At 43.7% G+C, this 15328-nt stretch overlaps 1 protein-coding gene across 4 annotated transcripts in view; it reads right to left on the bottom strand.

Moving 5' to 3' along the window:
• LOC311255651 (roundabout homolog 2) overlaps positions 1-15328 on the bottom strand; it is a 57306-nt gene that overhangs the window by 31976 nt on the left and 10002 nt on the right. For all 4 annotated transcript variants that reach the window (XM_084350290.1, XM_084350289.1, XM_084350291.1 and 1 more), the window contains exons 2-5: positions 13844-14170; positions 3125-3282; positions 1220-1340; positions 1008-1146 (exon numbers count right to left, since the gene is read on the bottom strand). In XM_084350290.1, the coding sequence (XP_084206416.1) occupies positions 1008-1146; positions 1220-1340; positions 3125-3282; positions 13844-14170 (745 nt within the window). The remainder of the gene's footprint in view (positions 1-1007; positions 1147-1219; positions 1341-3124; positions 3283-13843; positions 14171-15328) is intronic.

Below are 15328 nucleotides of genomic sequence, written 5' to 3'. Positions count from 1 at the left end.
GTTAAAGACAGAATATTATACAGCTCTTAGTAATCAACTTATCTGACATTTTGGGAAATATACTTATTCACTTTCCCACCACTGTCTCAGGCTGTACATTTATACAGACAAAGGAGTCGTATCAATCTTCTAATCTGACTCTCAACAAGCTCACGTTTGTCAATAGGACTCTACTGCCAACAGCCGGTTAGCTTAGCTTAGCACAGAGACTTGAAACATGAAGGATAAGAGCTTTCTTGGCTCTGTCCAAAGGTAACAAAATCCGCCTAGCAACACCTTTTTAACTTGGGTTTCTGGACGGATTAACAAACGAGATATAAAGTGTCATTATGCTAAACTAAGGTGAGCTAACCAACTGCGGGCTGTAGCTTTATATTACTGTACAGCTATGAGATTGGTACCGACCTTCTCATCCAAGTCTAAGGAAGAAAGAAAATAGGCACATTTCCCAAATTGTTGGACTTTGACATTAGCTCAGGAAATATTATTTTTTAACTATGATGGGACAATATTCTCAACAGCTGATGTAGAGAGGCAGGGAGAATAAAATGATATCTATAATGTATAACATCAGCTCAACACAGCTTAAAACAGTTTCTTAACCTACATAAAACTGTACAATTCTCTCGTACTATGTTAAGCATTATTTTTAGAGTTTGATAAAATTAGGCTTTAGAGTAATTTAATGTTGGAAATTGAAAGAAAATGTAATTATTAAATAAGCTGAGCTAAATGTATTAGACACTCTTGAGTTTAGATGGAAAATAGGATGAGTCTGTCCACAGGAGGATTCAGACAACTAGGCCTGCTAAATCCTCTTTGGTCTCAACTCGATAGACAGACATGAATTAATGAACAATTACTCTACATATGTTTTCTGGGTCACATGAGTTAATAATCAAATACATGACTTGTCTCTGGTAAAGCTGTATTTCTTATTCAGCCTCGTGTGTGCGTCACCAGTCGGACTCTCTCTATTGGCCGGTGCTCATGTCGGTCGCTCTCACCTCCCGCGGGGAAGCTCCCCTTCCTCTCGGCGCCATCGGATGGTGGGGGCCGGATCTCCATGGACCTCGCACAGGAAGTCCACCGTCTCCTCCTCCATCACCACCTGGTTCACCGGCCTCCGTACCAACACAGGACGTTCTGCAGGAAGAGGAGATCGTCAAACATGACTGTGTTATGTTCCTTCATTACTGCATAAATATCAGGAACCCACCATAAACCACCAGCTCTGCAGGATCGCTGTCCCTCTCTCCAACCATATTCGTGCCCACACAAACGTACATGCCGGCATCGTTCTTCCTGGTGTGAGATATCATCAGTTTGCCACCGCGCATCTGCAAAACAGAACAGCGACAGCTCAAGAGATTATTCTTTCAGGGTGCCCCGAGTGAAGACGGCAGACAGATACGACTCAGAGTTATCATCACAGCCTGTGATGAAAAAATAATCCACATTTGGATACTCTGCCACTGTTATGAATCATTAATCCTTCATTTTCAAAAACACTGCACGGGTCATCCTGCTATTCGTCTGAACAGTGGTGGAACGTAACCGAGTACATTTACTCAAATGCCTCAAATGTTATGTTTATGTTACTATTATTGTATTTTTGACTCCTCTACATGTATTTCACAGTCATGGATACAAGTATTAAGTCAGTATTTTACATACAAAACATGAGTAAAACATCAATAATGATAAACAAATGATGTAAATTACCTTAACCTTTGATACTTTAAAGGGATAGTTCACCCAAAAATCAAAAATGTGTCTTCTTACCTCTTATAATTCACAGACCGCAGTTTCATGAACTACTTTCTTTTCTTCCTAATTACACCCGCCAACCGTATCACCACGCAGAAGGAAGCCTGCACCTACTCAGTGAGCGAGCTTAGTTGGGTAGAAAATAATACGTTCCAAAATGAAACTGCTCACAGCGAGCTCTGTGGATTATCTTCAGTAACCGTGTTATGATTTCTGGAAAGAGACACTGCTGTTGACTTTTTTTTTTTTAAATGTATTTTTTTGCCGCTTTGAGCACCGCAAGCCGAGTGCCATCTTGTTCCATTATATAGGAGAGAGGGCAGACAAATCGACAGCTGATATCTACTAAACTTGGCAATTCACACCAAAACGATCTAGATGGATAAACAGCACTGCGGGTAAGAGGACAAATATGTAGCTTTTGGACTGAACGTTCCCTTAAGCATATTTTCAACGCAGGACTTGGAAATGGAGTATTTTTATAGTGTGGAAGAGTCAGTTGTACTTGAACACTGCTCGGTCAACGAGACCTTGTGAAATTCCTACATTACGGGCAGAAAATGCTTTTCAAAAAGCACCAGAGAAAGTGTCCAGCTGTTGATTTTACACATGAGAGGAGAGAAGAAAAGTGAGAGCAGAATCTGAGGCATTTTCCGGTCCATAGAAAACCAAGGTGTCCGCATTGAATTACGGTCTATTGAAACTGTTGTCAGTGTAAATGGTTATCTCTGCCATTTCTCTCGACTGCTGGTAATAAACGGACATTTCATGAGAAAGCTCTGCTGTAACACTGTTGTTTTAGATTACATGTGCTATTCATCGTAGCACCTGTTTGGATATGCACCCGCAAAAATGAGAAAACACAGCAACGAAATTGAGCTAAAATTAAAGGTTAAGTCATTTTACTTCTGATTTCCCTCGTAAAAAACAGGAACGGTGATCTTCTACATTTTTGTTCTCGTCATGAAAAGTCCAAAGCCAAGAATGCCTCAGCCAGGGCGTCTCTCATTACTAGCTGCATACCTTGTCTTTGGCTCTCAGCCTCTGGTTCCTGCTGAACACATGCGAGTGTGTCTAATGTGTGACATACTTTCATAAAAAAAAAAAAAAGTCTGAATAATTTACTCAAACAGCTGGGCACTGTAGATTACTTTGACATGAGTAAACAGTGCATTTGAGTTTTTTCAGTCGTGGATTCATAATTGTGAGAATATTTGTGGCATTAATTCTCATCTTCTGTCGCTAAATGTGGCTGCACATGGAGGTTTAAAAAGCTGTGTTTGTATCCCATTCATCTGGAAAAGGGAGCTCGATACGTTCAGTCCTTGTCCAGTGTTTTTTATGTTGAACTCACAGCGATGCGATCATCCTTGGTGCTGACCCGGACGTTGTTGCGTTTCCAGGACACGGTGGGCTCAGGGTGACCTCGTGGAGGCACACACTCCAACACGGCAGGTTCACCAGCGGCCACCACCACATCACTCGGGGCCTGGCGGAAATCATCTCTCAGGACTAAGAAGAAAACACAAAGAAATCTAATTAGCTTCAGAAGCCCTGTCTGTCTGGCGTGCTTTAAACAAAGCCTGGAAATCAGACCCACAGATCGGTGAGCAGCAGCGCAGACACATGACCGCTATAATCAAAAGAAACACCAATTTGTCTCGGATATCATTTAGACTTGTTTTCCAGAGTGAACCATCTTCTTGCGGAGGGGTTGGCTGAAAACGAGCTTATTGAGAGAATGTCGATTATTGTGTTTGCATGTGCATGACTGCTCAAATCCCTGGCACCGTCCTTGTTAGACTGCGCTCTCTCTTTTAATGTTTTCCCATGACTGTGTCCTACTCTGCTGTCTCTCCTGTCAGAACAGATGAATAATGCACATCTCTCTGCCCAACATGGAGTAAACAAATAACAGCGCATTCATAATTTAGCCAAAGTGTGAGGGAGGAAAAAATGGCCTCTGCATTAATGAAAGGATTGTGTCTCTGATTCCAATTGCCATCCTACAAATCTGCAACACACCGACTCGAACAGAATCAGCAGTGAGCGAGGAAAGCTTATCCTCGAGTCACCCCCGAAAGTTTGCACTCCTGCCACCCGCCGGATGACGACAGGATGAGATGACTTTGACACGGCGACCTTTGATATCGTCTAATCTTCTGCGGTGACTGACAGATGAAAGACTCAGTGTGAACTGTGAACTGGAGCCTTCTCCTGTACAATGGAAACTCATACTCAGATGCTGACAGGCTCACATTTTCAAACACACACACGCACCAAACGACTTCACTCGGCATGTCGGACCACATCCTGTAGCTACTGCCTACAGCCTTTTCTCTCCACCAAAGTGTTTTTAATCCAGCGTCATCAATCAATACAATCTCCTTTTATACTTCCATGAATATTTTAGCGATCTTTCGCAAATAATTATGATTAATTCTGCTTTTCTGCCAACATCTACTTGTACGATCCATCACCGCTTTCACACAAACACTTCCACCACGTGAAATTGTGCAGACATTCCTCAGAGGAGCTGGACGTGTGAACGCAAATGTCAGAGCTAGTCGGAGCGGACGTGAAATGGCCAGCTCCCCTTGTACAACGTCCATGTAATGTCTGATTGAGACCGTGTGTAAATAGAGCAGGTCATCGTCTGGAGAATTCACAGCAAGTTGGTATGTTGAGGACCTGTCACGGGGCCGCTTCACACTCTTTCCTGCTTGACTGCGCATTGCTTTCAGCCCTTCCCTTGATACTGGGGATACGTCTGTAAACATGTATTGTTATCAACGCAAAAACTGTCAGTGGTATGGACGGTCCTCCTCCGCAAGGTGAGGCAAGGACGGACTCCTGTTGATTGTCCACTGTTTTGTGAAAACAGCTGATGGCAGACTCGACATTAAACACACACTTCTCAATCATCAGTTGAGCCAAAAAACCCAGAAAAGCCATTATCCAGTCATAGCCCGAGCGACCGTGAAATCAAGGCTTCAGGGCATCTGGAGCTTTTCCAAAACAAAAACAAAAAACCAACAGAAATGTGTAAGGAATGCATAAAGCAGTGAGGTTATCTGCTTCAACCTAAACTGCAAATATTAGCTGTCTGTTAGCCTACTACCTGTAGCCTAGCCTACTTTCAAAGGTGAGCCAAAGCGAGACTGCACCAAGAGCTTGTTAATCAACATCAGCATAAAAAATAAAAAACGTAATGTAAACAGGCTTGATTTAGCAAGAATGCTATCTGACGTCTGTAGTCGAGGTTGAGTTTGAGGTGCTCTGTCAGCACTTTTACAGACATCTCTTTTATAAAGGCGCTCTACGGGGCATTCCCTTATCTGCTTCTTATTATAAATGACCAAAATCCACAGCTGCTGGCTAGAAATGAGAAGTCTATGATACTTAAATCCGAGACCCAGGTGTCACTGCGAATTTCGAGTGGTAAATGTGCCAGCATTATCACCGCAGGCTGCATATTTACAGTCCTCGAGCAGAAAGCAAACACAGGTGAAGTGTAAATAGTGGACGATCAACTGCTGTAATCTCAGTTAGTCTTTACTTATTAGGATTTAGTCACGTTGCTGTAATCCACCTTAAATCAATTTAACTAAGCACTGAGTTTATTCCAAGCCAATCACTAAATCTATGCCACACATTTATTATCCAGTACGTCTCACAGGCCTGTGTGAACATGGCAGCGCTGGCCTTTAATGCAGCATCAATATTCAGACCCACTGAGTAAAATCTCAGCCTGAATTTTTCTTTTTACAACTATTTAAAGATGTTAAATCCTTCCTCAGTATAGTTTGACGTCCATAATTGTCTTGGGTAAACGGTTATGAATATTACAAAGCGGCGGCAGACAGTTTTTTGTCCCTCAGGTCTCAAGTGGACATCCGTCAATCTGCACATTACACTCCCTTTTCTAAAACAAGCTGCGTGATATGAGTTAATCAATCATGCAGACATTCTTAAACAGAGCTTTATCGAAACGAAGCAGAAGTTTACTTTCTCTCCCGAGCGGCAGAATGGGATTTCTTCTTCTACTTCTTTTTTTTTTTTTTTTTTTTTTAATGCCATGACATTTAGGACGAGGCGGCGTGAGAAGTCTCTTCCAAAATGAAGACTCATTCAAAACTCCTCACCTCTTTGACATTATTAAATTTCTCATTACGCTGCAGAGATATTTCAATCATTATTCATAGTCAAACACTGTAATACATCTCAGAGCAGATGATTATGATTATGATTATGATAATATGACAGCAGAGGAGGAACCTCCCAGACCAGGGAGTTTGGGGAGCCCGTGGGTGCATGTGGACATCTGCCACAGAAAACACCCTAAAGACGCTCACAACACAGGACAATTAAAGGTGTAATGTGTAAAATATGGCAAGGGGTCAGTATGTCGCTAGAGTAACCAACACCTGCTGCTCAGCTCATGGCTCGGTTAGCAGAGCACAACCACAGGAGAAGAGGAAAAAGTTTTGGGGAAAGGTTATGTGAGTTGGTGAGAAGAAGAACAGTTACTCCCCGAGCACCTTTTGCAGCTAGCTGGTTAGCATGCTAACTTCAATAGACACGTCTTTCCTCACATTCTGTTAATAATGTCGGCTTTAACCTAAAATTCTGGCCTTATCTTACAGATTGCCCCTTTAAGGAGCCTGTGCAGGAGCTATAGCAGAGACTTGTCTCGACTGTAACCAGCAAAGGCACTCACACGCCTCCCAAAGGTCTGTTCACCGCATAACCACGACCCTGTTCACTTGGCTGCCTGTTTCAAATGCTTTGCAGAGCTGAAGGGCTAATTGAAAGCACTGCATTATTTTTAGACCTCCGTCTGTAAGGCCTGGTTAGATGGGTGCACAGAGACCTTTGTTTCACTGCCATGGTGACTGAAGTGAAAAAGTTATGGGCGGAGAGCTAATCCCTGAACTGCACACTCACTCACACACACCCACAGATGCGAAAACACACACATGCACGCACACACCTTTAGCATTTGAAACCCACAGTCCCCCGGCTCAGACTCCCAGAAAGTGGGACATTTGAGGGTTGAAACACATGCCAGAGAGCAGAATGTATTCCCGACATCACTACCCCCAAAACACCCTGCAACACGAGCTCCCAAATTTACTTTGAAGCTGTGTTCAAGTTAATGTGATCCTTCCTTTTGCAGACTTGAAAGGCTGATAGGCTATGCCAAAGCGTTTCCCATGGATGTTTTGTGACGATGATCCCACCATAGAATCGTCCAATCTCCTCAGAAACATTGAGACGAACCCTCAACCCCCCCCCCCCCCCCTCCCTCCTAAGGGGCCACTGTCCCTGACTTAACTCCTCAGACATAATACAAGTAGGCCAAATAATCTTCTAAACCAGGCCCTGCGCTATCGCTTCCGTCCGTCCGCCCACACTGGGCTCAGACGGGGAGCGTGGTTACTGCGGGGCAGCTGAGGGCTGACCCTGCCTCTGCCTCTGCGGAGACAAATCCTCATATTCCCCAAAGGCGCCTTCTGTGTGCTTAAATAATGGCGAAGCAGCGCTAAATGACTCTCAGCGGTTTCATCTGCGCTATTCTGAGGGTGGCCATTCATTTTCATAACTTTAATATTTCAGGGATATACAGATTAGGAGATTTAATCTCCCAGTGAATATTCATCACTTGAGTTTTAAGTGACATTTATCTCTATAACATTAGCGTTGAGCAGAGAGGAGCTCCAGGACCGCAGAAAGGCCATCTGTTAGTGTTTTTGGAAAAATGAACAGAGGGAGGAAGGGAGATAAATCACAAGAAAGTGTATGTAAGGCATTCGCTTTCTGTGTATGTAAACCTGATGAATGTATGTTGACAGGGCTTTATTTGTTCATTTATTTCACCTCAAATCAAGCAGCCACGGGGCAAATTACTTAACAGTTCACAGGCCATTTACATAACCGGCAAGTTAAAAGAAATGTGACGGCTGAGCTTGACGGACAGGACGGGAAAAAAATAGAAAAGCTTTTGTGCTAAAAACGAGGTGACAGTGAGTGTAGGACGCAGACAGGGCAGACAGCGTGGGCCAGCCAGATGTGGGAATGATTTCCAGGCTCTGTGTTCTCTGACAGGTAGGAGGGTGGACGAAGAGGTGAGAGGACAGAGGGAGTGAGCCTGAGATGACCCGCTGCCTGGCTCCTATTGTTCTTTTATTTCAGAGAGCACTAAACCCGTTAGGGAGGTGGTCTAATCCCATTGCCATGATACTGCCCTGTCACAGCTAATGGAGGCTTTGCTTACAGAGAAGAGAGATTGCTTTAATCCATCCATTGTCTGATTGTGTTGATGGAGGATGAGAAAAGACTCCAGGGCAAACAGTCTTTATGAAAAACCCATGGATACAAATTCCTCCACTTTCTGAAAATGTGATGGCGTTTCAATTACAAGCAGATATTGCATACAGACAACACGTTTTGCATTATCGGCGAGGCTTCACGGTGCTAATGTAAACCGTAGCAGTGGCGATTTGCACAATTTCAGAGTCAAACTATGGCTGATCACTTCTAAACTACGCATATGAACTGTATTAATCGGGGATGATCTATATCAAAGGATTCTTCCCAGTGAAAACACGGAGCAGAAGAAGCCAAGAAACAAGCTGCAACCACAAGTTTGATTCCTCCATAATCTCTCATCAGGAGTAAGAGGAACATCTGGCTCGAAAGGCTTTTAAACAAGTTTTATTTTTTATTTGTCCTACTTTATTCTAATCCCGGCGCACCATGTGACCGGCTCCTCCCTCGCTGAGACAGCCAGACATTCACATTCATGATTTTGAAATAGACACTACTACTGTTTCGCCCCCCCACCCCTTTCTCGCTTTATTTCAAAGCTTAAAAGCACTGGAAGAATGGGGGGAATGGATTTCAGTCCACTCCCACTGTCTCATTATTCTGGGTTTTTTACCAGCCAGGCAAGTCAGCCGGTCAGTGGCAGTTTACAGTGAAAGAGGAGAGGAGGGGAAAAAAATAAATAAATAAAAAAAAGACAGAATAATGACTGCTGCTGGCATTTTCCAGCAAAGCGAGCTCCTACTACGAGCTACTCCAGAACGGAGCAACAGCAGCTATACAAAAAAACATAACTTGTGGACCTCGGGGTGCGCAAAATGCATTTGAGCATAAAACACATCACCTCACCTGCAGCTGTGCAGAAAATAGGGACTGACTGTACAGAAAAAAAGAAATCTATCTTAGTTCTTGAATCCTTTTTATGTTTTGACACAAACCTCTATGACTCGGAGGTAAAGTCAGCGTTTGTCCCAGCCAATTATCTTCTATTTCATGAAGACACATCCACTCCTCGCCCCTGATGCCATGCATGAATTTTCTGTGAGACCTCCTGTTATGATTTTTACTTACCCTGTGTCTGCGAGGGTAGAGGTTTGCTACAGGTGTCACATCATCACTATCACATCTTAAATGGATTAATGTCATCATATCCCTTCTACCCAGAGACAGGAGGACAACATTCGTGGAGTTAGCTCAGATATTACGGAGCTACTCCAGAGGTCAGTAAATGTACTGGAGCTGTGTTACAAGTTACCAGTGATCATTTATTTTCTGATAAATGAAAAAGTTATTCATCGGTTTGAGCTTCTGAAATGTGAGCTTTTTGAAGCTGCTCCTTGTCACGCACAGCTGAGTATCTTTGGGTTTTTGGACTGTTCATCAGACAAAACGAGACATTTGAACATGCACACTTGGATAATCAAGAAAGACTAAATTTGTGGCTCAAACAACAAGGGGTTGTTGCAAATCCAAAAGAACTGACTTGGCTGTATGTCTGCTTTAAGATCTCACCGTCTTTACAAAATACTGCCAAACAACTGATAAGACTCAGAGCTTTTTATCTTGTTCATTGCTTCACCGTCGCTGGCAAAACAGTCATTATGGCAACATCGATCCAGTCAAGGTTTGTGTTGTAGCCTCTTGACAGTCACAAGGTAGCCACGCCCTAAAGCACAACCCTGCTTTATTGTCTATTTTACTCTACATGAGACAATAATTTAAATAAAGTGAACATCATGGTGTGTTGAAAAAGGCTTGAAAATAGTGATTGAGACCATGAACTCACTAGGAATCTGTTATTGGAGCATTAAATCAAGTGAGAAGTAGGGTCATTTTCTCATAAGCTTACATACTGTACAAGCTGACTCTCTAATGACCCCCTGCTGGCCATCAGAAAGAAGGCACTTCCACAGGTGTCGTTCAGACATGAAATGGGGAAATGTAAATCAGATTCATCACAGTGTCAGTGGGTACAAACCACTTCACCCATGAGACCAACTTGAAAGGGACGATGGCGCTAGCTTCTTAGATAGCCACACGCAGATAGCCCAAGGACAGGCTCATAACAACATGTCTACATTCAGTGAGTCAGACTACACAGACCCCAACAAAGCTTGAAGGATTTCTTCTCCGCAATTTATGTTCGACCATAATGCTTTTTAAATACAATTCAGCAGAAGCAATTCCAGCTAAGATGCCACTTCAGTGAAAATAATAGGCGGACGTTGTGCCAGTAAATTCACATTAAGTATCCTGGGGCTAAAGAAATGAGAGGCTCCATGAGTGAAGAGCAAATCTGTGAGCCCACTGCCGAGAAAAGTCTTAGTCATGCAGCACAATACATTATGCATCATTCACTGGCAATTAATGTGTAATTAATGTGGTTAAACCCAGGTTAGTGTCAGCACTCCTTCCCCCTACGCAGGCAGACATACTAAGAACAGATGCATCGGTATTAATTACTGCTCAGTGGGAGTTTTAAAGCTCTTCCTCCACCCACCTGTTGCCCCTCAGACTCCTGCCTCACACACACACTCACACATTACTGCAAGACCACCAGCTTAAATACTGGCCTCTCATTAACACTGCAGACCCCCCCCACCACCACCACCCCACCCTCCTCTCCGCTCGCTGCCAGAGCTAATTGGGTCACTGCTTACCCCACAGTCAGCATAACCTCACACAGAGGGGAGGGGGAGTCTAAGACCACCACCATGCTGCCTAAGCATATGCCCTCGCTGGCCACAGGCAGCGAGATTAGAACAAAAAACAGGCACTTATTAATACTGTTAGTCACTCAGTGCCTGCAGGTGAGTCATCCTTGCACTGATCTGACTGCACTGTGCACAACGCTAAATTTCATTATCGATGTTTTAAAAGAGGCAGCATGACAGTGCACGCATCACGTCTTCTCCCAGCCTGGATATTTGCATTAGTGGCAGCTGTTTATGCTTTTCCAACATACAGTTTATCTGCCGAGGCCGTCCCTATTTTCGGACACGAGCTCCAGATGAGTTCAGCCAGCCATGAGCACTTACACACAGTGTTAAGTGCCAGTAAGGAAGCCAGAATATGGCGGAAGATAAGACTGTGCTCAAATTGCTGTTTTGTGTTTTTTAACGAGGACAGTTCGACCTTGCTAATCTAACGCTCCTTCCCCTAATCAACCCACTGACTAATCCATTTCCCCGTGCCAAAGAGAGCTGCGGTTCAGCCCAGGGCCGAGCCGCACTGGCACAATTAGGAGGGAGGGAAGACAATGGCACGTGTCCTGGACCGAGGAGGGAAAATAATAGACATGGCTCCTAGTAGGAGCTTCTTACTTCACTGCACTTTCATAAAGATAGGAGGGGGAGCACATACTCCCCTGCTGAGCTCTGGAGCTGCAGACAACACGTCTGTGCAAAGAAAACACAGCTATACATGCAAGCTCACACATGATTTTGCTGGTACAAACAGGGAGGACTCTCAGATGATGTGACGATAATCTGGCTGCCTTTGAGAAGGTCTCCACAGGTCAGCAACACAATATAACTGAGCCGTGATGATTTATCTTTTATATAACCGATCAAGCAGAAATGCCAAGAATTGTGATTATTTCCTCCACACGAGTCAGTTGAATATGTTTGTGACATTTGTGACACCACATTGGTCCCTGGGAAGTGATAACAGGAACCTTTCGCTATTTTCCGACAGTTTATCGACAAAACGGTAATCGATGATGAAAATCATAGTAATAGCTGCTCTGATTTTCTGTGCAGAGACTGAAGAATAAGTGACTGCGATGTGGAAATAAAGGAGAGACAAGGAGAAGCCTTTTAAGGCGAAGTTCCAACATTTATCAACCTGAGTGGTATTCTCACACTTTTGTCCATTAGTCACGATAACACTTTATTTCACCACCTCCATTATAAAGAATCGGGAAATTCAGACTCTGGCAGGAGAGACGCTGATCACAGCAAGAAGCAAAAGCCTCCTACAGCTTTCCCAAACTCTTCACTTTAACAGAAATCGTCTCAAACACTTGTGATTGAGTCTGACCGACACGGAAAACAGTCTCCCCGCAGCTGCTAAAGTGAGATGCATAGCATAACTGATCAACTCTGACACAAAGACAAGTGTTGAGGTAATGTTTTTCTGTTAAACTGAAGAGTTTTGGATGTTGTAGGAGGCTCACACGCCTTTACTGATTGACTCTGATCTTGCCAGACGCCCTAAATCTCTGCAACAGAGGTGGGGAATAAAATTAGACATGCACTGAACCAAATTTTCTCTCCTGATATTGAAAATGATTGAAACTGTAAATTGATCCAATATACATGAACCAGAATGTCACTCAGTAGAGCGCAAATCTCCGCCAAGGCCCAACAGTCCCCTTTAATTCAATCAAACCTAATCCAACATCGAATTTAACATATTTAAATCAACCTAAAAACACATCTGATGTTTTTTATAAAGGTCCATTAATTATTGAGAATTTACGATCTCACAATGTTAAAGAAGGTGAGGAAAGATTCCTGGATCCGTCTGTTTATTCAGAGCCACCCATCCAAAAGTTAATGGGGTTTAATCTGAGCCGTGACCCATCCTCCATCCAAGTTTTCTGGAAATCTGTTCAGCAGTTTTTGCATAATCCTGCTGACAAACCGACCAACAAACAGTCACGGACGAAAACAAAACCTTCTTGTTGGAGGCAACGTTTATTTAGATTAGGGCTGGAGCGATATACCTGCATTGATGATAATCAAGATATTCAAAAATGAAATATTGATATTGATATACCTTTAAATGTAGTCACAGTGATACTTCACTGGACAGAAATATGAGAATAGACCCCCACTTTACAGCCTCTAACACCAGAAAAGACAAACTAATTAATTAATATATTGAAATGTTACAACGTTAGCCAATAACTAACCTAAACATCCCACAGTTTTGTTATTATATCCATGTTACCTACAGAGAAATTAACTATAATTGTCAACAGAATGTGGAGAAACAACAGTTCTGACCAGATGACGTCTGTGTATTATGTTGCAGAGACATCTCCAGGGAAAATAAGGGCTGACTGGAAACCAGTCAGGCTGGCAGCCTGGCACCATTTCTATCTGCTTTCACATCTCCATTAGAGGCTAAATAAATGAATAAACCTTCACTTTTGTCCTGTGTTGTTGATAATTGCTGAGGAGAGTTGTCTCTTTTATTTTCTTGTCCAGTTGTCTTTGTGACAGCGGGGCCAAAATGACACCACTTAGATTCGCTAAGTCGTCTGCTTCCATTTTCAATTTACGACTGGCTGCTCTAAATTGGTCAGCGTGGTAGTTAACAAGCAAAACTTCCCTGAAAGTGTCTAAATGCACTGGGGTGTCTCTTCTCAAGCTGCAATTAAACACCTCACACACAAAAACACAAAGGACTAAAGACATGAAGTATGTTGTCTCGGCAGCCTAAAATTAGCCTCGAATCCACAGGCTATTACTTATTACTGAATTTATGTCCACCATCTATTCAGGGGTTGCTTCCTGCAGTGTGGTGGTTTCATATCATATTTTTTAAGCACAGCCAGTTCTCCAGTGGACCTCCACAAAGCTGCCAGACAGCTGCGAAAAGATCTGGGACACAACTGTGAAGCATCTGCATGCTGCACACACATCAACATATAGATCAAAAAACAACACACACACACACACACACACACACACACACACAAACACACACTTTTAGGACCATGATCAATGAGCCTTACTGGCAACGTCAAGTGAAGCGTTACGACTAATGGCCTCTCCCAGGTAGTTGCGGGCCACACAGGTGTAGACGCCCTCGTCTGGTTTGCTCCGGCGCCCGTGCACGATGCGGAGGAAGAAGAGGGAGCCGCTGGGCAGGAGCATGCGGTGAGAGCGGGGGTCATCTTTGTCCGTCTCCACGCGCTCACCATCCTTGTACCACTCAATGCCGGGGGTGGGGCGGCCCTCTGCCTTGCAGTTGAGGGTGGCGGGCTCCCCCTTGGAGACGATCAAATCCGAGGGGTCCTCCACAATCCGAGGTGCGCTGTCTTCAAACCGTGCCCGGGACCCTGTGAAGTACAAATACAGACAAAGAAAACATGTAATCTCTCAGACAAAACCGAAAGAAAGAGTCTTCTTTTGAAAGTTTTTGTGTGTTTGGATAAATCTGTGTGCAGTGAAGCAACAGATCTTGAGGGTTGACTGCGATTTCAGGGGAAGACATCACAAAAACAACCTGTACCTTTCAGATCACCACGTTTTGATAAGCGTTTGTTCTTTGCTATATTCCCGTAGCCTGAAGAAAACATATTTATAACAGAGTATTTTCACAGAAAACATCACCTGCACAGAGGATGAATTCACCCATGTGATATGGTAATGGACAATCTCTGTGTCAATCAGGATTGTTGCCGAGGTGAGAGCTGAGGGTAAGACCCCAGTCAGACCCGTCTATTCAAGAGGAGGAGGGCTTGAGAAAGAGCGAGGCAGAGCAATATATCTAACTTCCCATACTGTATCGCTCTCCCTGGGGATCCGTTACAATCTATCTTCCCCTGGCTGTGAGGGAAAGACACACTGCTTCATGTCATAAGGTAAGCTTTTAGAGCAAGACCAAATGTCTGGAGCAGTGTGTTACAGTTAGAAAAATGAATAATTCAAAACGCCGCTGCTCTTAGTTTGGTTCTGGGGAACAGATGGTCTCTCCCTCACTCAGAAAAAAAAGAAAATGAAATGGTCACTGTGCCACTGATTATTGTGCTGCTCTGTCTGGGGCATTATTTTCAGCACATAATCTAGACTGCATGAAAATCCTCCATTATCACGGCAGAGGAGCAGTCAGGAGTAACCTAATGACACACATGTTGTCGCACATGCTTCTGTTACATTATACTTAAATCGGAGGCTTCAGGATAAAGCCGCACTCTCCAGCCGTAAGCAGATTTATGTCTTTTTCATGAACTGATTTGATCCGCGCCGAGGCCAGGAGTCGCCATCATGGCATAAACCTGAAGTAAACATCTAAAGTGCGATCTGAGCGCTCTCAGCTAACACCCCGGGGTCACAAACCAGGACAGCTCAAATCGCTAATGCATCATGTGGATGAATACTAATCGAGGCATTAAAATGTGCCACGGCACCTCCAGTCAGTCTGACGAAAACACACAGTTTGTTTACAACAAGTAAATCATTTTCATGCGAGCGGGCCTTCCAGCTAATCCTCTAAG

Source organism: Pagrus pagrus, assembly GCF_965226575.1.
Source record: "Pagrus pagrus genome assembly, chromosome: 4".
Lineage (NCBI taxonomy): Eukaryota > Metazoa > Chordata > Actinopteri > Spariformes > Sparidae > Pagrus > Pagrus pagrus.
Note: the sequence above shows the minus strand (reverse complement) of the source record. Positions and strands in the feature narration are given on the sequence as shown.